Source organism: Cheilinus undulatus, linkage group 12 (assembly GCF_018320785.1).
Source record: "Cheilinus undulatus linkage group 12, ASM1832078v1, whole genome shotgun sequence".
Taxonomy (NCBI): domain Eukaryota; kingdom Metazoa; phylum Chordata; class Actinopteri; order Labriformes; family Labridae; genus Cheilinus; species Cheilinus undulatus.
In genome coordinates this window covers 6,968,659-6,990,422 of record NC_054876.1, presented here as the reverse complement: position 1 = coordinate 6,990,422, position 21,764 = coordinate 6,968,659, and the positions used below count along the sequence as shown (strand labels likewise).

Sequence of the window (21,764 nt, the reverse complement as noted above, 5' to 3'; positions counted from 1 at the left end):
TTTAGTTTTTTGTTTTTTTCTCTGAGAGACTGTTCCTAAAGAGCAACATGAGTTACACATTATACCTTAAAATCGTGCCTCTAAGTAAGGATTGGTCTGATTGATAGATAAATTTAATGACTAATCTTTTTAGCATCAGGGCTGTGTATGGCATGCTAACTGGTTTACCTGTGAAGCTTACAGCAAACAGTATACCCACTGCGGTTAAAAGACTTCCCTTAAGTATTTGTTAATTCATCTAATCTGAATAATCCTACCTAATCCCACAGGGATTTGACAGCTCTGGAGGGGATGATGAAACAACACCAGGATCTGAAAGCCAAAATCGACGGACGCAGCAAGACCATCCAGCAGTGTGCGGATCTGGGCAAGATCCTGATCGCTGCAGGAAATCCTGCATCAGAGGAGGTCGGGCTAATAAAGAGCATAACTGTCCCACACACCACAATGAACATCTCAAACCATCACAAGATCTCCGTTAACATGTAGCAGTATGTTATTGTGGTCTGACTGCAGTCTCTCCATCACCACAGATTCAAGAGAAGCTGGACAGCCTTCTGGCTAAGCAGAAGGATCTGGTAGAAAAATGGGACAAACACCAGGAGAGGTTACTGCGCAGTGAGTAACTCTAGACTACAACTCAGACTACAGGGTTCATCTAATGAATTAATAAACAACAATGAATCCCATTATGGTTCTGATTTATGCTCACAAAGCAACTACATGTGACACATCCACGCTATGATCTAACGTAGTACAACCCTAATTCCAAAAAAGTTGGGGCACTGTGTTAAATGGATATAAAACCAGAATGCATCATTGTCAAATCTCATAAACTAATATTTTATTCAAAATAGAACACAAACAACATATCAGATGTTGAAACTGAGACATTTTACCATTTCATGACAAATATTAGCTCATTTGAATTTGATGGCAGCAACACGTCTCAAAAAAGTAGGGACGGGCTATCTTTACTGCTGAGTAGCATCCTCCTTCTTTTAACAACAGTCTGTTAATGTGTGGGAAGTGAGGAAAGTAGTTGCTGGAGTTTTGAGAGAGGGATATTGTTCCATTCTTGTCTGATATAGGATTCTGTATAGCTGCTCAACAGTCCTGGGTCTTCTTTGCCAAATTTAAGATCCTCCAAATGTTTTCTATTGGTTTAAGGTCTGACTTGCAGGCAGGTCAGTTCAATACCCAGACTCCTCTACTGTGAAGCCAGGCTGTTGTGATGGATGTGGTATATGTTTAGCATTGTCTTGCTGAAATAATCAAGGCCATCCCTGAAGTAGACATTGTCTGGATGGGAGCATATGTTGCAATAAAACCTCTATCTACTTTTCAGCATTGATAGTTCCCTTCCAGATGTGCAAGCTGCCCATGCCACAGACATTAATGCAACTCCAATACCATCAGAGATGCAGGCTTTTGAACTGTGCCAAGATAACAAGCTGGGTGGTCCCTCTCTTCTTTAGTCTGCAGGACACGGCATCCATGGTTTCCAAAAAGAATTTCAGATTTTGATTCCTCTGACCACAGAACAGTTTCCCATTTTGCCTGAGTCCATTTGATTGAGCTTTGACCCAGAAAACATGGCAGTGTTTCTTTGTGGACTGGCATAGTGAATTGCATTGACAGACAGTGATTTCTGGAAATGTTCCTGAGGTCATGCAGTGATCTCCAGTACAGAGTCATGCCTGCTTTTAATGCAGTGGCTCCAGTGGGCCTGAAGATCATAAGCATCCAGTACTGACCTTTGGCCTTGTGCTTTGCTCACAGAGATTTCTCCAGATTCTCTGAATCTTTTGATGATATTATGGACTGTGGATGATGGAATATTCAAAGTCTTTGTAATTTATATTTGAATGTTTTTCTGAAATTATTCCACAATTGTTAGACACCGTTTTTCACAGGTTGGTGAACCTCTGCCCATCTTTACTTGTGACAGATTCTTTTTAAAATGCTCCTTTTATACCCAGTCATGTTACTGAAGTGTTGCCAACTAATCTAATTAGTTGAGAGGGTTTCGTCTGCAGACCGTGGTTCTCAGACCGATTCTGTAAGACGCTGTATCTGTCAGAACAGAAATACATGCCAGAATGTTCTAGATAAAATGAGAACAAACATCTGCTTAGGCTTAGGGTAAGCGTTAGGATACAGAAAATTAAATGTTAAAAATCTGACCTGCAAAAACTAATTACAAAATGTTTAATAAAGCCGAGTCAACACTGCTTATGGAGCTCCTTCTCCATGAAAATTCTCTTATGTAGCAAACAAAGCCAATGTAGCTATGTTAGCTGCATAATCTACACAGATAGCAAAGCTGTGTAGCTAATGTAGCTAAAGCTAAGGCTAATAAAGCTCATGTATATCAATACTAACAAAGCTACGAAACTAACAAGCTACGTAAGCTACGTTGCTACAATTTCTTCATAGCTTACTACATTAGCTTTAGCTATGTTTGCTAAAGCTGAGTTTACTAAGGCAAACTTATCTACATTGGCGTATGTAGTAATGTTAACTATGAAGCTGGCAAAGCTGTATTAGCTAATGCTAACATAGCCAAGGCCTGGAACTTTAGCTAAAGCTACTATAGCTATGCTAGCTATGTAGTTACTGTGTAGCTATGTTAGCTTTAGCCAAAGCTAACATAGCTAAGGCATGGGCCTTTGGCTATAGCTACATAGTTACTACATAGCTAGTGTAGCTAAGTAAGCCTTAGCTTTAGCTAACAAAGCTAAAGTGCACCAACATTTGCATATCTATTTCTTAAATCTATTCAAAATTTCATCCCAGGTTGGACCCCTGACCTTTTGCTCTGTTTTATTTATAAAATATTTTTTAGTCTATAATGTTTGAAAAGTGTTTACTTCCTGAATGTAACTGCCAGACCTTGTTTATGAATAAAGTTGAATTTAAAAAAAAACCTCAAAACTGGAAACACAGATTATGGCACTTCTGTAAGAGAGATCTACGGCCACAGCCAGACTGTGTTGAATTAGTTTCAAATTGCACTTCCAACTGTTTTTCATTAGTATCTCTTACTTTTCTAGCCTTTTTTGTCCTGCCCCTATTTTTTTGGATATGTGTTGCTGCCATCAGATATATTGTGAATGAAATATGGGTTTCTGAGATTGGACAATCATTGGATAATCTTTAAATTTCAATTCAACACAGCATCTCAGCGCTTTTGGAATTAGGGTTGTAAACATACCCATAATTACACTATGAAATATCAAAACCTGATTCATACTCAGGTAAAATGTGTTGTGATGGTGACTGTGTTGTTGGTCTGCTCTCACCACCAGAGCAGGAACACTTCCAGTTCACCCAGGAGACAGTGAAGGCGGAGGCCTGGCTGAAGGCCAAGGAGCCGCTGATCACCTCCAGGGAGCCGGAGGGAGGCGGGGCCCGGGCCCAAACAGACGAGGTTGAGCAGCTCATCCTTCGCCACGAGGCCTTCCGCAAGGCTGCTGTAACCTGGAAAGAACGCTTCAGCTCTCTTCGCCAGCTTTCCGCAGTAAGCTTGACTGTAGATAAATGTTTAATCAGTTTGGTGGAGTCACAATTTAATGCTGCTCCAAGAAAAAAAAAAAAAGAAAAAAAGCGTGAGCTTGAGAGGTTGGGTTTGCTTAGCAGGCATGTGCGCATGCCATGAGTTTGCACCATTATGGGATAAAATCTGTCTCATGACATTTTCTGCATGCCTTGTTCTCTCACTCACTGCACCCATACGGCCTCATGCAGCATTATTAACCAGTCAATAATATCAGCAAATAATCCTGATAAGTTTTTATTTCTCTGAACCAGCCTGCCTCAGGTTTTTAACCCTTTCATGCATGATTTGCTCTGTAATAAACATGTTTTTAGTAGATATTTTGAACTATTTGGGATATACAGTGCTGTGAAAAGTATTTGCCTCTTCCTTATTTCTGATTTTTTGCATATTTTTCACACTTGAATGTTTCAGGTCATCAATCAAATTAAAATTTTAGACAAAGATTACCAGAGTAAAAATAAAATGCAGTTTTTAAATGATAATTTCATAGAGGAGGTCCGTGGGTAGAGTTGGAAACAGGGATGAGAGAGTGGGGAAGAGACATGCAGGAAAGAAGCTTCAGGCCAAACTTGAACCCCTTGCGCTAGGGGCACCTTAACCACTAGGCCACTTGTGCCCCCATGTTCACCCCATGCCCACCCAGACCTGATTACTGCCACACCTGTTAAATCCAGAAATCCCTTAAACAGAACCTGTCTGCCAAAGTGAAGTAGGCTAAAAGATCTCAAAAAGCAACAAATCATGGCACCATCTAAATAAATCAAAAAATTAATTGACATCTATCACTCTAGAAGGTAATACAAAGACATTTCTAAGGCTTTGGGAGCAAACCGAGGTGAGAGCCATTACCCACAAAGGAGGAAAACTTGGAGCAGTGGTGAACCTTCTCAGGACTGGCCGGCCAACCAAAATGGCTTCAAGAGTGCAATGACAACTCATCCAGGAGATCACAAAAGAACCCAGAACATCTAAAGACCTGCAGGCTTTAGCTCACTTGACTCAGTTAAGGTCAGTTTTCATGATTCAACAATAAGAAAGAGACTGGGCAACAATGGCATCCATGGGAGAATTCCAAGGCCAAAACCACTGCTAAAAGGAACACAAAGGCTTGTCTCACATTTGCCAAGAAACATCCCGATGATCCCCAATACATTTGGTAAAATATTATGTGGACTGACAAGACAAAGGTTTTAAAAGTTGTGCGTCCCGTTACATCTGGAGTAAAACTAACATGGCATTTCATCCAAAAACATCATGCCAACAGTCAAACATGGTGGTGGCTGTGTGATGGACCTGGACCACTTACTGTAATTGATGGAACCATGAATTCTCTAACAGGGAAGCTCTTTCTCTACCAGAAAATCCTGAGGGAGAATGTTCGTCCATCAGTTTCATGATCTCAAGCTCAAGCATACTTGGGTTATGCAGCAGTACAATGATCTGTAATACATCAGTAGGTCCATCTGTGAATCGCCTAAAAAAAACAGAATGAAGGTTTTAGCATGGCCTAGTCTAAGTCTAGACTTAACCCATTAAAGCCTGAAAACACAAATTATAGTCAGAAAATTCTAAGTTTTTGAAACTGAAATGTTTATTTTACTTTCTACTGAAATCCAAAAAATCTAAATTTCCATACAATTTTACATATAAATTTTTTGTATCTCATTTGATACATTAGGTGTTCTTGGTCACTGATAATCCACTTGAAGGTATTTTTATCATTTTTAGTAGTTTTTTTTTCTTTTAGTAATTTATGATCATATTGATTAGATAGAGGTATCATAAAAGTATGTATCAAATATGATACAATAGGCTTTAAGGGGTTAAAGCTGAGTGAGATGCTGTGGCATACCTTTAAACAGGCCATTTGTCCTGGAAAACTGTGGCTTGAATTAAACAATTCTGCAAAGAAGAGTGCAGAAGACTCTGTGCAAATGCTTGCTTGCAACATGTTATTAGGTTTAGGGGGGTTCTGACTTTTTCACATAGGGCCAGGTAGGTTTGGGTGGCTTATCACCCTTAATAATCAAACCATCATTTAAAAATCTGAAACATATGAGTGTGACAAATATGCAAAAAAAAAAAAAAAAGAATTCAAGAAGTGGACAAATACTTTATTACATTACTGAATATCTACCAGTATGCTAATTTGGTGCAGGTTAACAAGCAGCCAGTTTCTGTTTCCAGTAATTATTCAAATTAAATAACTTTTTGATTAAATAATTCATGCATGAAAGGGTTAACTGAGCTGCCATAGAGCTTTTAGTTATCAAACTACCTCTTTATTTAGGCTGAGAAGAAAAAAGAGGAAGAGAAAAAGACGACGCCACTGTCCAGTCGAAGGATGTTCCCGTTGTCTTGTCTGACTCCCAGCATTCCCTCAACCAGCGCTACCTCACCTTTCTTGAGGCAGACGGTACAGGGGCATTTAGAAACCAAACCCTTACAGACCAGTCTGGATCTGGGTGCTACCCCTGCAACCCAGAGATTGTCCTTGTCCAGCTACAATCCCGTCCTGAACGGATCAGGCTACCACGGGCTGGAGCAGCAGGCCAGTGGGAAGCTGGTCAGCTCCCCGTATCTTGGGATGAACCACCCTGGGGCCGGAGCTGGAAGTGATTCCGGTTTCTCGGCAATGACCTGCCACAGTGCCGGAGGAGACACTTCTTCTTCTTTCTTTGGGAAAAACCATCAAACTGCTGGCAGTGCTGAGAGTTCTGGGTACTTTGGACTGAATGCAGTAACTGGGACTGGAATGCAGAACCATCTAAGCAGTGGCAGGTTAGGAAGTTCAGGTAACCTCGCTCAGCCGCCAAGCAGTGGGGGGATAGGAAGTCCAGGTTATCTGCCTCAACAGAACATGGGCAGTTCTGGATATCTGGCCCAAACACAAAACATAGGGAGTTCTGGGTATTTAGGACAGCAGCCTAATCTAGGGAGTTCGGGATATTTGGCACAACAGCCTAATATGGGTAGCTCTGGGTATTTGGCACAGCAACCCAACATGGGAAGCTCTGGGTATTTGGCACAGCAGCCTAACTTGGGGAGTTCTGGGTATTTGGCACAGCAGCCCAACATGGGGAGTTCTGGATACCTAGCACAGAATTATCAGAGCAGTGGGGGATTGGGTAGCTCAGGCTTCCTGGCACAAAATCATTACAGCAGTGGAAGTCTAGGCAGCTCTGGATTCCTGGCGCAGAGTGGCGGCATCATGGACCCTAAGATGGCTTACGCGTGGCAGCACTTGAAGGCTGACTTCATGCAGCCCAGAATCAACCACATCCACAAGGCGGTGAACCCACTTCTAGAGGCCAGCAGAGTCCAGCGGGAACAGTATGGGGACATCCCAATGGCAGACATGGGGCCAGAATCAGGGCTGGAGCTCCTCCATGGCCGACTGCAGAGAGATCCTCGTGGTAGTCGCTCTGATCCTCAGATGGACCATCTAAGGAGAGAAAGAGAGTACAAGCTGGGTAGACAAACCTCCAGCGAGCAGGAGATCCAGGCCAGGCTGAATGAGCTGCCGTTGATTGTACGTCAGGAGCGCTACAGGAGGCGTCTGGAGAGGCAGTCGTCCAGCGAACAGGAAGGGAGCAGCAAGCAGAGACTGCAGAGGCAGGACTCCAGTGACCTGGAAGGCTCCGTTAAGGATGGCTCCGACAAACGCTCAGGGTACGTGAAGGCTGGAACAAAATCTGGCTCATGGTTTGTCATGTCAGCAGTAGCAAGCATGATCCTAGTGGACCTCATTCACCAATATCCTCCTGAGATTTTTCTTGAATGTGTTCTTAAAGCCTAATTCAGACCAAAGATTTGAGGTGAGATGGTTTGAAACTTGCCCCTTGCAACACGCCTCTCTTAAACGTTCTTAACATCTGCCAGTTCACACCGCTGTAACCAAAGAGATGACACATCATTTATTTCCTAAATTACTGCAAAATAAATCTCTGCAACTGGGATAGTACAGCACACTTACTTTTTTTATCATGATAATGCCCTACATTTACATCATAGATGGGTTATTAATCGCTAAATCCCCTTAGTCATCAACATTGTAGGTGGTCAGCGTGATTCTATGACTAATGTTAACACAAAAATGCTCTGCTAGCTCAGTCTTGTAATAATGAAGATATCTGCTGAGGACTGTTAGTTTTCCATAGACAAATTTAGCTCCTAGGGCCTTGAATTTCTCATGCATTAGCACAAAATGTGCTACACATCAAGCTAATGTGTGCAGGGGCTGAGCTTCTGTTGAAATAGTTGGAAAAATAAAGACGAATATTATTTCACAAAATTGAATCTGAAATTCTATTTTGAACAAATATTTGTTGGTGTTTTTCCTGAAAATTTTCAAGCACATTCCACCCAAAATGTTCAATTAATGTCCTATAAATTTACAAATAAATTTCCCTAAAACTCTATAGAAAATTATAAAAAAAAAAATCACAACAAATTTCCCTAAACATCAAAACAGATGCATTTATTTTTTATGAAAATCCCGAACAATTTTAAAGGACATTACCCCCAGAATTTCCAATCAGGTTCCTAAAAAATTATTATTTCCTCAAATCCCCATGACAATACCAAAAGAGTTCAAAGCAGCCTCCCACCCAAAACTTCATAAATCAACACGTTTCTTTAAAATCTATGAAAACGTATGAAAATTTAAAAAAAAAACAACAAAAAAAACCACCCTAATTATTTCCCTTATTGTTCCAGGAAAATTTAGGAAATTTTATATATATAATATTTCTAAGAATTATTTCCCCAAATTCCACTGAAAATACCAAAAACCATCCCCCTACCCAAAACTTCAAATCAGATGCTGCAAAATATACAATCATGTACACAACAATTGTCATGAACATTCCTGAGAATTTTCAAGCAAATTCCACCTCAAGATTTCAAAGCAAATTCTACCCAAAATGTCCAATCAAAGTACCAAAAATTTACAAATTAATTCCCTTAAATTCCAACAAAAATTCTGAAAATTAACAAACAAATTCCCTTAAACCTCCAGACAGATTCCCTAAATTTTCCAAGACAATTCAGGAACATTTCAATGGAAAATACCCCCAAATTTCCAAAGAAATTACCCAAATTTTACAAATGAATTCCTCTAACAAGTCCATGGAAATTAAAAGTGAAACACAATTTCTGTCGACCCCCCCCCCCCAAAAAAAAACAACTTTGAAACAGATCTCCTACATTTTCTGTGTAAATTAAGGGAAATTTCAGATCCCTCCAAGAGTTCACAATCTAATACTAAAATCTACAAATTAATTCCCCAAAATTCCCATGACAGTACCCGTCAATTTCAATGAAACTCCACCCACCCTGAAAATTGTTAGGCAAATTCAAAAAATCACAAATAAATTCACCTATAACATCATGAAATGGTGAAAAATTCCCTAACGAATTCCCTCCACACCAAAAAACAATTCAAAAAATTTTTGATGAATATCCAGGAAAATTTCAAGTGGACCCCCCCCCCCAAATTTCCAGTCAAATTTCTAAAAATTTACAAAATTCCTCATTTTCCTATGACTATAACAAATGGTTTCTATTTTTTTGTGCCAATCGTAATCCAGGTTATTTAAGTGCTGATTAGGGCAAAAGTAAACATTTTATCCTGTCATATCAGCACTCAAATGTTGGTCAGAGTACCCTGGAGTTTTTAAGATCTTGTTCTCACCTTAAAACAAATTAGAGAAAACTTTCCTGAATGTCTGATTCTTCTTAGAGGGTTTTAAGGACAAATTTGCTCTAAAGGACGGTTGATGAATGAGGTCCACTGACTTTAAGGTCTCATAATGACGTGTCGACTGTTTGGGTGACTCATGTCTGTCCCCCTATGCAGGGATAAGAGATCTACTATGGCAGAGATTGTAGAGCAGGTCCAGGAGAGAGAAGCAGCACATGTAAGTTAGTAAGATATTCAGTTTAACACAACAAATCTGTGTATTTTTATGTCCTTGAGTCTATTCTCTGTTATTCTTAGGCACGGGGAGAGCCTTATCGACCTCCTAGCAGTCTCTCAGCACCCGTGACTCGCTTTGACGGACGTCCCCGTGCCAGGGATCGACCCAAACCCAGGCGGAGGCCTCGTCCAAAAGAGCCAGAGGAAACAAGACGCTCTCGCTCAGCTCCTGCTACCGGTGCCCCAACAACACCACAGCCACCTTCACACACTGCCCATAACGAAGGTTTCCTCTACCGCAAAAAGGCCACCACCTCTGACCTTGAGGCCCAGCAGAGGAGTCCAAACAGGTACAGCATTTAAATCCAGACTAGACTAGGCAAGTCAAGCAGAAAAGCATTGTGTAGAGGGATACTCCACCTGTATTGGTTATATTGACTCTTTCCTTCTATTCCAGACCAAAAACTCCCAGGTAAGAGCAAAAATGTAAGGAACTGGTAAAGCATGTTTAGCATGTCTGGCCTACTAGCTTGTAGTAGTATTAAAAAAGAAACGTTGCTTCCAAAACCAAATAAAGCCAGTCTATTCAGTAGACTCTGCTATGTTGATTTTAAGGCTACAATAATATGCTTCATTCATTAGTAGTAAAACCGGTCTTGGATGCAATAGTAGTTTGGCTAACATTAGAAGCTCTTTCCTGCTTGGATTTGAGCTTCACTCCCTCACACGGTCTAATCTTCTTTGCTTTTCCTTTTTATTTCTAATAGTAGGACAGAAGCTTTACAGTTTAAAAAGAACTGGGATGTTGATGTTAATTTACATGTCCTTGCTTTGCTTGTTTTGCTTTGAGGGACATGTAGCTTTAGCCTCAGTCCTGCTACATGTAAGACTCATACATGTAGCTACAACGGACGTTAAAAACCCACACGGAAACTCCTTAAACTAAAACTTCAGACATGCACTTCTGGCAGATTCAGCGTTACGACTTCCACTAACAGTTGTCATTTTACATTGAAATTTGAACCCAGTTTCAGTGTTTCTACAACCCCAAGTCCAAAAAAGTTGGGACGCTGTGTAAAAGGAAATGAAAACAGTCTTCAATGATTTTCGAACCTCATAATCCCTTATTTTATTCACAATAGAAGATAAACAACATATCAGATGTTGAAACTGAGACTCACCATTAGCGGATTTCGAATTTGAAAGCAATGACAAATCTCAAAAAAAGTAGGGACAGGCCATATTTACCATTTTGTAGCACCCTCTTTTCTTTTAACAAAAGCCTGTAAATGTCTGGAAAGTTAGGGGACCAGCTGCTGGAGTTTTGGGAGAGGAATGTTGTTCCATTCTTGTCTGATATAGGACTCTAGCTGCTCAGCAGTCCTGGGTCTTCTTTGCTGGATTAATGCTCCAAGTGTTTTCTATTGGTGAAAGGTCTAAACTGCAAGCAGGCCAGTTCAGCTGTGAAGCCATGCTGTTGTCATGGATGTGGTTTAGCATCGTCGGGCTGAAATATGCCCTAAAACCTCTATCTACCTTTCAGCTTTAATAGTTCCTTTCCAGACATGAAAGCTGCCAATACCATAGACACTAGTGCAACACCATACCATCAGACCTGATAACAAGCTGAATGGTCCCTCTCCTCTTTAGTCTGCAGGACACAGTGTCCATGGTTTCCAAAAAAAAATTTCCAATTTTGATTAATCTGAACACAGAGCAGTTTTCCATTTTGCTTTTAAATTAGCTTTGGCCCAGAGAAGATGCCAGCATTTCTGGATCTTGGTCACATAAGTCTTCTTCTTTGCATGATACAGCTTTAACTTTAATTTGTGGATGGCATGGCCAACTGTGTTGACAGACAGTATAGTAATATTTCTGGAAGTGGTTTGATTGAGTGTTTGTGAGCCCATGCAGTGATTTCTAGTAGAGAATGGTGCCAATACTGACCTTCAGCTCACAGAGATTTCTCTGACTCTGCTGATGATTTTATGGACCGTAGATGGTGGGATGTTCAAAGTCTTCACAATTTTACGTAGCAGAACATTTTTCTGAAATTGTTTCACAATTTAAAAACAGTTTTTCAGAGACTGATGATCCTCTGCCCATTTTCACCTCTGAGAGACTCTGCTTCTCTAAAATGCTCTTTTCATACCCAGTCGCATTACTGACCTGTTGCAGTTTTACCCCATCAGTTGCAAAATGCTCCTCCAGCTGTTTTTCATAAGTACCAAAATTCAAAATGAGCTAATATTTTTCATGAAATGGTAAAAATGACTCAGTTTCAACATCTAATATGTTTATGTTCTATTATGAAGAAAATATGAGTTTATAGAATTTGAAAATCATTGCTTTCTGTTTTTGTTAATCTTTTACAAAGCGCCCCAACTTTTTTGGAAGTGGGGTCATATTTTTGAAAACTAGGATATTTTGTTCATTAATTAGTATGAAGCTAGCTCAGTCAGCTTCATTATGTTTAGTGCAAGGATGGTTAGCTTGATAGTGATAGTTGAAGGTTAATTGTACATGAAAGCCAACATAATTAGCTTAGGTTATAATCATCAAAGGGTCAATTTTACACCATGTTTATTTTCTCATTAGCCTAAAGGAAATTTTAGTGGCTGAAAATCTAAGCGCTAACATATTCTTTTGTACTACTTAGCTATTTTTTTGTACAACAAAATACAATTTTAAAAATCCCTAATGTTGCTCCACGTATTTCTCTCTTGTAGAGATTTAATCCTGGGACTTTTAATAATGTATGTGCACATACGTTTTATTTTCATTTTTTAAAATAAAGTCCATGTTAAAAAATAAATTAAAAACTTAACACCAATACTTAACTTTTAACTGAGCACATCAGTGTTAGTGGTTTTTATTGTAAATCTTTTCACCAAGCTGAGGCCTGGCATCTTCGTTCTATTAACATAAACTATGTCGTATAAACAATCTTGCCTTACCCTGTATCTCCTTTGAAAATATATCGATATATCCTAAAAACTCGATATATTGCGCAGCCTTAGCAGCTATTTTGTTTTAATGCACGTCCATGGTTGGAAGCTTACATGCGATTAGAGTTTAGTTTCATTGTAGGAATAAATTTTGATTATTATGATTCCACTGCTTATGACTGATCTGGTTGGTTGCTGCTACACCAACAGCCTATTTAATAACACCTTTACTGCCATTAAAGAAATATAGTTAGCAGCTACTTTAGTGCTAACTTTATTGTTTGGTAGCCATCTTACAGTCATATTGATATTAGTCATTAAGTATTTTACTAACAATGCTAACTATTGCTTAATGAATCTAAATGAGTTATCAAATATGTTGTTTTTCTTTCTTTAAATCAGCAACCTTACAGATTTCCATGATCCATCTCATTTGATCGACAGAAGTCTGAATTATTATTAGTCAAATGGTTACAACCAGGACAACACTGCAGTATTTGAGCTTCCAGCCGTGGGCAGAAATCCAGGGAATTATGTGTAAAACTGTGAAAAATGTGAGAACAGCAAAAGCAAAAGTGAGCACAGCTAGGAAAAGATGAATTTCTCCAAACTAGCTTTATCCTTCATTTGTGGAGATAACTCTGAACAGCCATTTTATTGGTGGTCACTGAGTACGTTTACATGCACACTAATAAATCCCTCATGATCTTCTAATTACAGTTAAACAGAGCATGAATACCCAACCACAGCACTGTATAGCCTAGCTTCCTTGTCAGTGCCCTCAGTAGCTTTTCCTTAACTTCCTGACACCTGAGCTTTTGTTTGGGAAGCTTTTTTAGTTTCTCTCACTTATTTGTGATGAGTAGGACCTGATAAGTTAAAACATCTGCCTGGTCTTTGAACAGGATTTTCTTGGAAATTTCTGTGAAAATTCTTCAACATATTTTGAACATATCCCATTAAACTGACCCAAAATTCCTTTAGGATGGCCACACACTAGACAATTTTTAAATCTTAAAGGACTAAAATACGTGGGAAACCACAGACATAAAGACAAATTCAACAGATTTTCCATCTTATAATCCTCTGAGCACACATTAGACGACTCGGCCAGACTGGGAGACCAAAGAGACCACACACCTGCCGACAGCCTCACGTGACTTCAGAAGAAAAACAAACATGGACGTCTATTGATACCGTCGGCACGCTGTTCCTCCACAATAAGTTGTCCAGGCATGTATTACAGTTGCAGCAAAAACACAAAACATGGAAAAGAATCACAATGAAATTCTGGCTGGAATGAAGCTACAGGTGTGTTTATGTCTATGAGCGGTGAGTATGTATGATCTGGTTGGCTAATTGCTTGTTGTTAGTGCTCTGTCAGAAGCACTATGACCTAGAATCATAAATAGCAAACATGTTTGAAATTTAGTTTGTTTGTCATAAACCTCTACTCAGGATATTCTCCCACAATTGTCAGGGGAGGCAAATCTGGCCTTAAATCGGGATTAAAATTTAATACCTTCCTTTTAGTGAAACTTTATCATAAAGCCTAAACATAACGGGTGCTGATGGCCTAGTGGTTTGGGTTCAGGGTGGCCAGGGTTCAAGTTGGCCTGGAGCTCCTTTCCCACATGTCCCTCCCCCACTCTCTCATCCCTGTTTCCATCACTATCCACTGTCCTCCTCTGTCGAGACATGAAAGCCCAAAAATATATATCTATTCAAAAAATGGATGTAAATTCCCAAAATTTCAAAGCATATTTCATTAAAAATTCTAAAAACAAAAAAAAATACATTCCCCAAAATTCCATGAAAATGGCAGAAACATCCAGCTCAATTCCCTGAAATGTCCATGAAAATTCCTAAAATTTCAAAGAACAACCCCATCCCTCAAATTCCCAATCGAATCCCCAAAAATGTACAATAAATAACCTAAATTCCCATGAAAATGCCAGAAAAAAATCAGGCAAATACCCCCAAATCTTCTAATGAAACTCTTCAAAATAAACATATCTTCTAATTTCCCATTAAAATACTTAATAATAAGCAAATTCCCCAAAATATCCACACAGCAAATTATCCCAACATTTCAACTACAATGTTGTAAAAAATTCTAATTCCTATGTTGTAGGAAATCCAAAATGTGAAGTCCTCATATGTGTATGCAGGGTCTTACAGGGTTAAAAAGGGGAAACACAGTCTAAAAAATTACTCAGCTTTTATCTTTTACAAACTAAACTTGAAAAATACTCAAATATCCCTGTCTACAAAACGGCTGAGGTTAGGTTTACAGGAAGTATAGATTAGATTTGCTGATGCTGGATTGAAGTAGCTCAGATGATTTTGTCAATTGTTCGATTTCTTTTGCATTACTGAAGTGCATGTTAACGCATCAGATCAGATTATTATAAATACCAGATTATAATCCCCATTAATCAGATTAATGTGTTCATATAAACGTACTCAGTGTCCTTTTTTTAATTGATTTGGCCACTTGTAATGGTAAAAGGAGAGATCCTCCAAAACGTAAGGAAAGGTTTCCTCACACTAGTCCAAGTTAAGTCCAGAAAGGTGATCAATCTTAATCCCTCCAGGTGCCTTTAATGCTTGATTCTGATCCAACAGTAAGTCCTGGGTGAACGTATACTGTGTGCTGAAAGAGGGGAAGCTGACCTTCTACAAGGATGCCAGAAACCACACCACCACGTACAACGAGGAGCCTCCGGTCGACCTCAGTAGCTGCTCATTTGATCCTTCAATGGGCTACAAGAAGAAGAAGAATGTCTTCATTCTTAAGTAAGATTTATTCATTATTGACAACAACTCAAGAATAAGACACAACTTTGGCGTAAATGTAGACTAACAATCCTCACTGTTTGTCTTTGCAACAGATTAAATGAAGAAAACTACTTTGCGTTCCATGCAAAAGATGAGGTAAGAACATTTAATCTCTCACATCACTTTTGTAGAAATAAGTTTTAAAAATGCACCAGGGCAGCATAATGCAGACTGACCACAAGACATGGGGTTCAACCCAAAATACCAGTCCAGGTGAAAGTCGTGAAACACATTAAAAGACAGTATGAACACAGTCAAAATGGTAAAATAAGTTTGAATGATGTCAAATGACAACCAGTGATAGCAAGTTGAAGCATAAAGCTGCTCTGTACGATTTTCAGCCAATGCACACAAACATTTTGAGTCCCATGAATCACCTGGAAGTTGGGCAAACTTTCAGCCAATCGTGCGTCATTTATCATACAGTGTACAAGGGGGACATGGCGTCTGACCACAGCCTGACCAGCTGCTCCAGACTGATTGGTAGGGATAGGCATTATGGACAAGAAAATTTTCACGATATTTTGAGGTATTTATTGCATTAACAATATAAATGAGGATAAACACATTCAAAACCATCTTTTTTGCTAGGTAAAATTAAAATCAAATTTGCTACTGAACTATAAAAGCTACATATAAATAGTGCCATTGTGCTGTTAATCAGCACACAATGATGATAGAATGCAAACTCAGATTCTGCATTTATTCATCATGGCACCAAAAAAATGTCGCAAAAATTGTGCAAAACGCAGAAAAAATCCCAGCCATGTCTTTCAGATTTTTTATGCTACAAAACTGCGAAAGGAATTCAAATAGTAATGTTGTATCTAGAGTTGATCATTCATATAAATCCTCCTTCTTGACAGTTTTCCTTCCATTGTTTACTTTTCTTATTAGAAGGAATGCAATGAGCAAGTGCATTGGCAATACTCGTCTGAGTAGGAACTTTCTTAACTTTACTAGACGCGGTTTTCGCCTCCTTCTCCTGCATCATCTGGCTTTCTTCATACTGGGGTTTATGTTTGTGTTTGAGGTGTCGAAATAAATTGGATGGGCTGCTATCCTTTGTAAGCACTGTTTTAGCAAACTTAGCATATTACCATTGTTTGCTCCACGTCTGATTTTTTGCAACCAAACCAGTTCAAGACAATGGAGGTAGCTCCTCATTTAGCGACAAACTCCTCCTCTTTTTCAGCACCAACTTCTGCTATGCTTGTTATGCTTCTGTGTACGTGACAGTCGCACACGCAGACGTCATCAACTTGAGTTTTAGAATAGAACGCCGTATTCTGATCATGGCCCCCTGGTGGCAGAATTACATACTGCGCTTTTAACACCTCTACACCTGATTAAATACGTTCCAAGCTGTTTTCTCATAAACCTACATTAGGTCAAATTTACCATTGTCTGTTTCATAATATTATTATTAAGTCTTTCAGTCCTTGACTTTATTTAAAAGTTTGTTCTTCAACACCTGGTGTTATCATAGTCTCCTTTCTAACAGAGATACCAAAGGCATAAAACAGACTGGTTTTTGTATCATTACATACAATCAATGTTGGAAAGTTTCAGGACTGAACGGTGAGTCCTTGTAGACTAAAGATGAAATGGATCATCATCGGATAGTGAAACATTTATTTCTCTGTTTAAACAGCTGTTTAGTTATTTGATCAGTTCTCTTTATAAAAGATTAACACTCTCTAATGGGTATTTTTTACCCACTGGTGGTCTTAGGTATATAGAAGCCAAGGCTGTTTTACTGTTAAAACAAGGCAGCATTTTATTTGTGAGCCATTTCTAATGATACTCTGAGAGACAGACTTATTTTAGTCCTCATAAACCCAACAAGAAGATTTTGTTCCATTTTCCCACCTTTTTGATAATCACTTTATGCAAATAAATGTCACACATTGGACTATTTTTAATGTCCTTACTTTTTGTATCTCTCACACTTGAAGCTAGAGGAAAATGTTGGCATGAGTTCAGAGTTTTCAGATAGGAGAAGAAAGAGCCATAGACTCCATTGAAGCTGGTCCGTCTGCTCTGAGGACAACAGCCTCTATACATGAGGGCAGGAGGACATGACCACCAGGCTGACAGTGTCCTCAGAATACTGTATATGCTTTATGAACTCCTAAATAGCTGATAGAAGTGATGCACAATAAGCAGTAGTATTATTTTTTTTTTTTGGGGCATATACTAATAGGCAATAATTTTCTATTCCTGATGGCCGATAACCAATAAGATAAACAATAATTGTTTTTTTCAATTGTTGATTTTAAAAGGGTTATTTTTGTGTTTATGCACATTTTGGAGTCAGAGGGGTTAATATACAGTGAGCAAAGCTATTTTTAAGTCTATCTGACATCTCTCATTTTTACATGAGACAAAAAAGTCAGTTCTGACTTTCCAACAGTTATTTTTAACTGTAACTAGATTATCCTCATAAACTGGCTGGCATACTGGGGTTTTTCACATGAACTAAATATAAATGTCTTGTAAAACTGTCAAATCTGGCATTTCAATCAACTAAACAAGAATTTAGCTGAAATATTTCCAATCATACATGTTTATACCTGAAAAATACAGGTACTTTTGAAAAAGTAGAGTGCATTTCTCAGTTTAAAATTGAGGAATTCAAAGCCTGTTGCTAATTAGTCAATCCTAAGTAAGATTATGTAAGGTGAAATAAGTGACTGTATAAATATCCACCCCCTTTAAGTCAGTATTTAGTCAACTTTGGCTGCAATCACAGCACTGAGTCTGTGTGGATAGGTCTACATCAGACTTGTGTGTCTAAACACTGTAATTTTACTCAAATTTTCTTTGCAAAACTGCCCAAGCTCTGTCAGATTGCATGGGGATCAGGCATGAACAGCCCTTTTCAAGCCCAGCCATGACTTCTTGTTGTCTTTGAACCATTTCTGTCGAGCTTTCATTGTATGTTTCAGGTCATTGCTGGAAAATAGATCCTTTCCTAAACTGTAGTTTTCTTGCAGTCTGAAAAAGATTGCCCTCCAGGATTTTCCTATATTTTGCCACATTCACTTTGCCTTCTACCTTTACAAGCCTGCCAAGAAGCATCCCCACAGCATGATGCTGCCACCACCCTGCTTCACAGTGGTGATGGTGTGTTTGTGGTGATGTGAGGTTTTTGGTGTCCAACAAACATAGCGTGAGTTTTCTTCAACAGTGGCTTTCTCTTTGCCACTCTCCCATAAAGCTTTGACTGCTGAAGAACCCGGCCAACAGTTGTCTGCAGAGTCTCTCCCATCTCATCTGCTGAAGCTTGTAATTCCTTCAGAGTAGTTACAGGTGTCTTGGTGGTCTCTCTCACTAGTCTCCTTCTTTCATACACTTTGTGAGGATGACCTGATCAAGGCAGATTTGAACGTGTGCCAAATTCCCTTCATTTCTTGATGATGAATTTAACATCGAAATGTTTTAGTATCCATCCCTGCACTTATACTTTTCAATAACCTTTTCTCTGAGTTGTTTGGAGTGTTCTTTTGTCTCCATGGTGTAAAGGTAGCCAGGAATACTGACTGACTGGACCTTCCAGACACAGATGTCTTTATACTACAATCACTTCAGACACAATCACTGCTGGACCTCTGTTGAATAAGGGGGTGAATATTTATGCAGTCACTTACAAGTTTTCTTTATTTAACATTACTTTGTAGAAATCTTCGTTCACTTTGACATTAAAGAGGCTTCTTTGCAATTTTTTTGTTAAAAAAATCCTAATTATATCGACCATGATTGATGTATAAAATAAAAAAAGGGTAAAACATCCAGGGGGTCGAATACTTTTTATTGACACTGTATATGAGAAGGAACAGTGCGTTGACCGATACTGTAACGTAGGAGTATGTATGACCTGTGTCTTTATGTGGTCTCTGCAGGAGGATCTGAAGGCCTGGACTTCAAACATTACCACCTGTATAGCTGAACACGAAGCCATGGCCAAGTGGGACAAACCAGGCACCTCGTCCATGGACCCGGATCCCTCGGAGCGGAAGGAGAAGTCAGAGGGCGATGCTGACGCCAGGTCAGAGAGGTCGGAGCTGGCGGAGGGGGAGGAGAGGTCTGAGAAGGAGAGGTCAGAGAAAGGGGACGGCTCTGAGAAGTTAGACACGTCTGAAATCGCCGACAAGATAGAAGGCGGGGCAGGGGGCTCCAGCACGTCTGGAAAGAGCAAATGAGGAGCCCCCGTTTGTGTTTTAACATTTCTCACTGACTCAAGGTGTAGGAGGCGGCGGGTGGGAGGGAGGGAGGGATGGTGGAGAGCATGTGCAGCTAGGTTTGCAGACCCTCAGTCACAGAGCTGAACACGCCGAGGCCCCCCATAACGGGACTGACTTAATGTGACTGTGACGGACTCACCTCTCAGCCCCTCCCCCTCACCCAGGCAATACATCAGTGCTCGCATTGTGCCCCCTGCTGGTAGAGAGGAGGCGGGCTCAGACAGACACAACACAGACAGACAGACTACAAGAAGTGGTCCCAGGAATTAGCCACCGTCACGTCCCATCGTCGATCGTTTAATCTTGGATTCACAGCATCTTTCTGTATGTATTATGACTGATAATGTAATGCTCTGTCTAGATAGACGACTACCAGAGAAGTGGTGAATGAAATGTTTCACAATATTACAACAAAAAAAAAGGAAAAAATGTTTTTTGAAGCAATATACTTTTTTATTTCTTCTCTTTGTTAAGAGAGAAAAAGGGAAACGGAATAATTGCAAATGTGAACTCTATGATTTGTCACCTAAGCTTACTCCAGGCAGTGTGCACCTTAGACACTTGACACATCTGTATACTAATCATAAAGACATTTAATCCCATCACACGGCTAGCTTTGAGTCATCTTAATATAAAGGAATGCTGGTGTTACCACCTGAATCCATTGGTGTCAATGAAAACACGTTTCTACTGTTGATTTTCTGGTTTTAATATATTTATTATTTGTCCACAGAGATCATGTTGAGAAAAGAGCTTTCATTCAAATTCTAACCTGAGGTGACACTAAGCCTACGTGACACAATGCCTTTGTATACATGACAAAAATCAGAACATTGCATGAGATAGTCTATTAGTGCGCCTGTTAAACTTGCCTTTGTTTTTATTTTCTTAAAATAATTTGGAATTGCAATAATTTAATGTGCGTGGGGAGAAAATCCAGAGGTAAGTGTGGCGACATGAGGGTGTTTTCTTTCAGTAAGCATGAGAAGAAAGGTGTGTTTCTGTTGTCGGGGGCTTGATCTGTAACATGAATTAAGAAGCCAAAAGGCCCCTCTGCTGTTTGTACTGTATTACTGCGATTTCTTTTCCACAGAATGTACTGATTCCAGCTTTGAAATGTTCAAACACCGCAGCGATTGTGGTGCCCAAAATTGTAAAAAAAAAAAAAAAAGAAAAAAAACCCTGAAGCGGTTCACTGGGAGCTCTCTGTACCCTGTGTGTTTTAAGTTCAGACCGATTGGAAACGTCTCCATCAAAAGGCAAGTTAAATCAATGTAAAACTGTCATGATTCAAGTCATGAATTGTATATACCTATCTTTGTATGTATACCAATAAATCCTGTGCTCTAATAAAACAATACTCTGAACTGAAATGGGTAAAACTAAAACATTTGTATTAATCCACAAATAAAAAACAATCATCACTCCAGTATATTTATTACATTTAAATGAAAAATATGCAAATTAGGAGTCACTATTAAATATCATAGTGTATATACATACACCAGTATCTAGTTGTATGAAACACGTTTTACCAGGGAAGAGCAGCAGGACATACTGTAGGTATGCTTGTTGTATTTTTATATGCCTATATTTATTCATATCAGAGTCCGGAGTTGCCCCGCAGCCCCAGTAAGAAACTTGTAATAATAGCTGATTGAGTAGTCTGTGTGTTTCTGTGAGAGGTGTGCTAAATTTATATATTACAGACGAGAAAAAATCAAATATAGCCGGGGTAGATCAGTATACGCTGCCCTGGAAGATCTTAATATTGGTGACTAAAGTGAATACAGTATGCCGTGATCACAGAGATGAACAGGCATTAGTCCACCCATCAATTCAGGTTATTTTTACTGTAAAAAGTATCATTTAGTTCAGTCTGATGTACCCTCAAAAGGCAAGAGAAAAAAAAATCTGTTTTTCCATTTCTATGATTTTTGTAAGTTGTTTTTGGTTCAGCAATTATGACTGAAGAAAGTGTAATTCTCTCCTTGATCCTAAATTCTTTCCCTAAATGTAAAGCAGCTGTAAAAGAAGGGTTATCCCAGGTTACAGAGGACATGTGAACATACATTACCATACTGCTACGTTATGATATAGGGCTGCACGATTTAGCCAAAAAGTTTACCATTTTGATCAACATGGACATCTTTATTGTCAGTCCCCATTAGTTATTCATTTTAAGGTTACAGAGGACATGCATCAAACCATAAGATACCCAACGTTATGTAATGTAACATTATGTT

General features: G+C 39.2%; 1 protein-coding gene across 1 annotated transcript in view; it reads left to right on the top strand.

Moving 5' to 3' along the window:
- The window catches only part of LOC121519189 (spectrin beta chain, non-erythrocytic 4-like), a 73,839-nt gene extending 54,363 nt beyond the window's left edge, over positions 1–19,476 (top strand). Inside the window, exons 12-20 of the mRNA XM_041802017.1 lie at positions 270–408; positions 534–618; positions 3,312–3,523; positions 5,853–7,234; positions 9,423–9,483; positions 9,564–9,832; positions 15,059–15,229; positions 15,325–15,367; positions 19,177–19,476. Coding sequence (XP_041657951.1) covers positions 270–408; positions 534–618; positions 3,312–3,523; positions 5,853–7,234; positions 9,423–9,483; positions 9,564–9,832; positions 15,059–15,229; positions 15,325–15,367; positions 19,177–19,476 — 2,662 coding nt within the window. The remainder of the gene's footprint in view (positions 1–269; positions 409–533; positions 619–3,311; positions 3,524–5,852; positions 7,235–9,422; positions 9,484–9,563; positions 9,833–15,058; positions 15,230–15,324; positions 15,368–19,176) is intronic.
- The last annotated feature ends 2,288 nt before the right edge of the window (positions 19,477–21,764 follow it).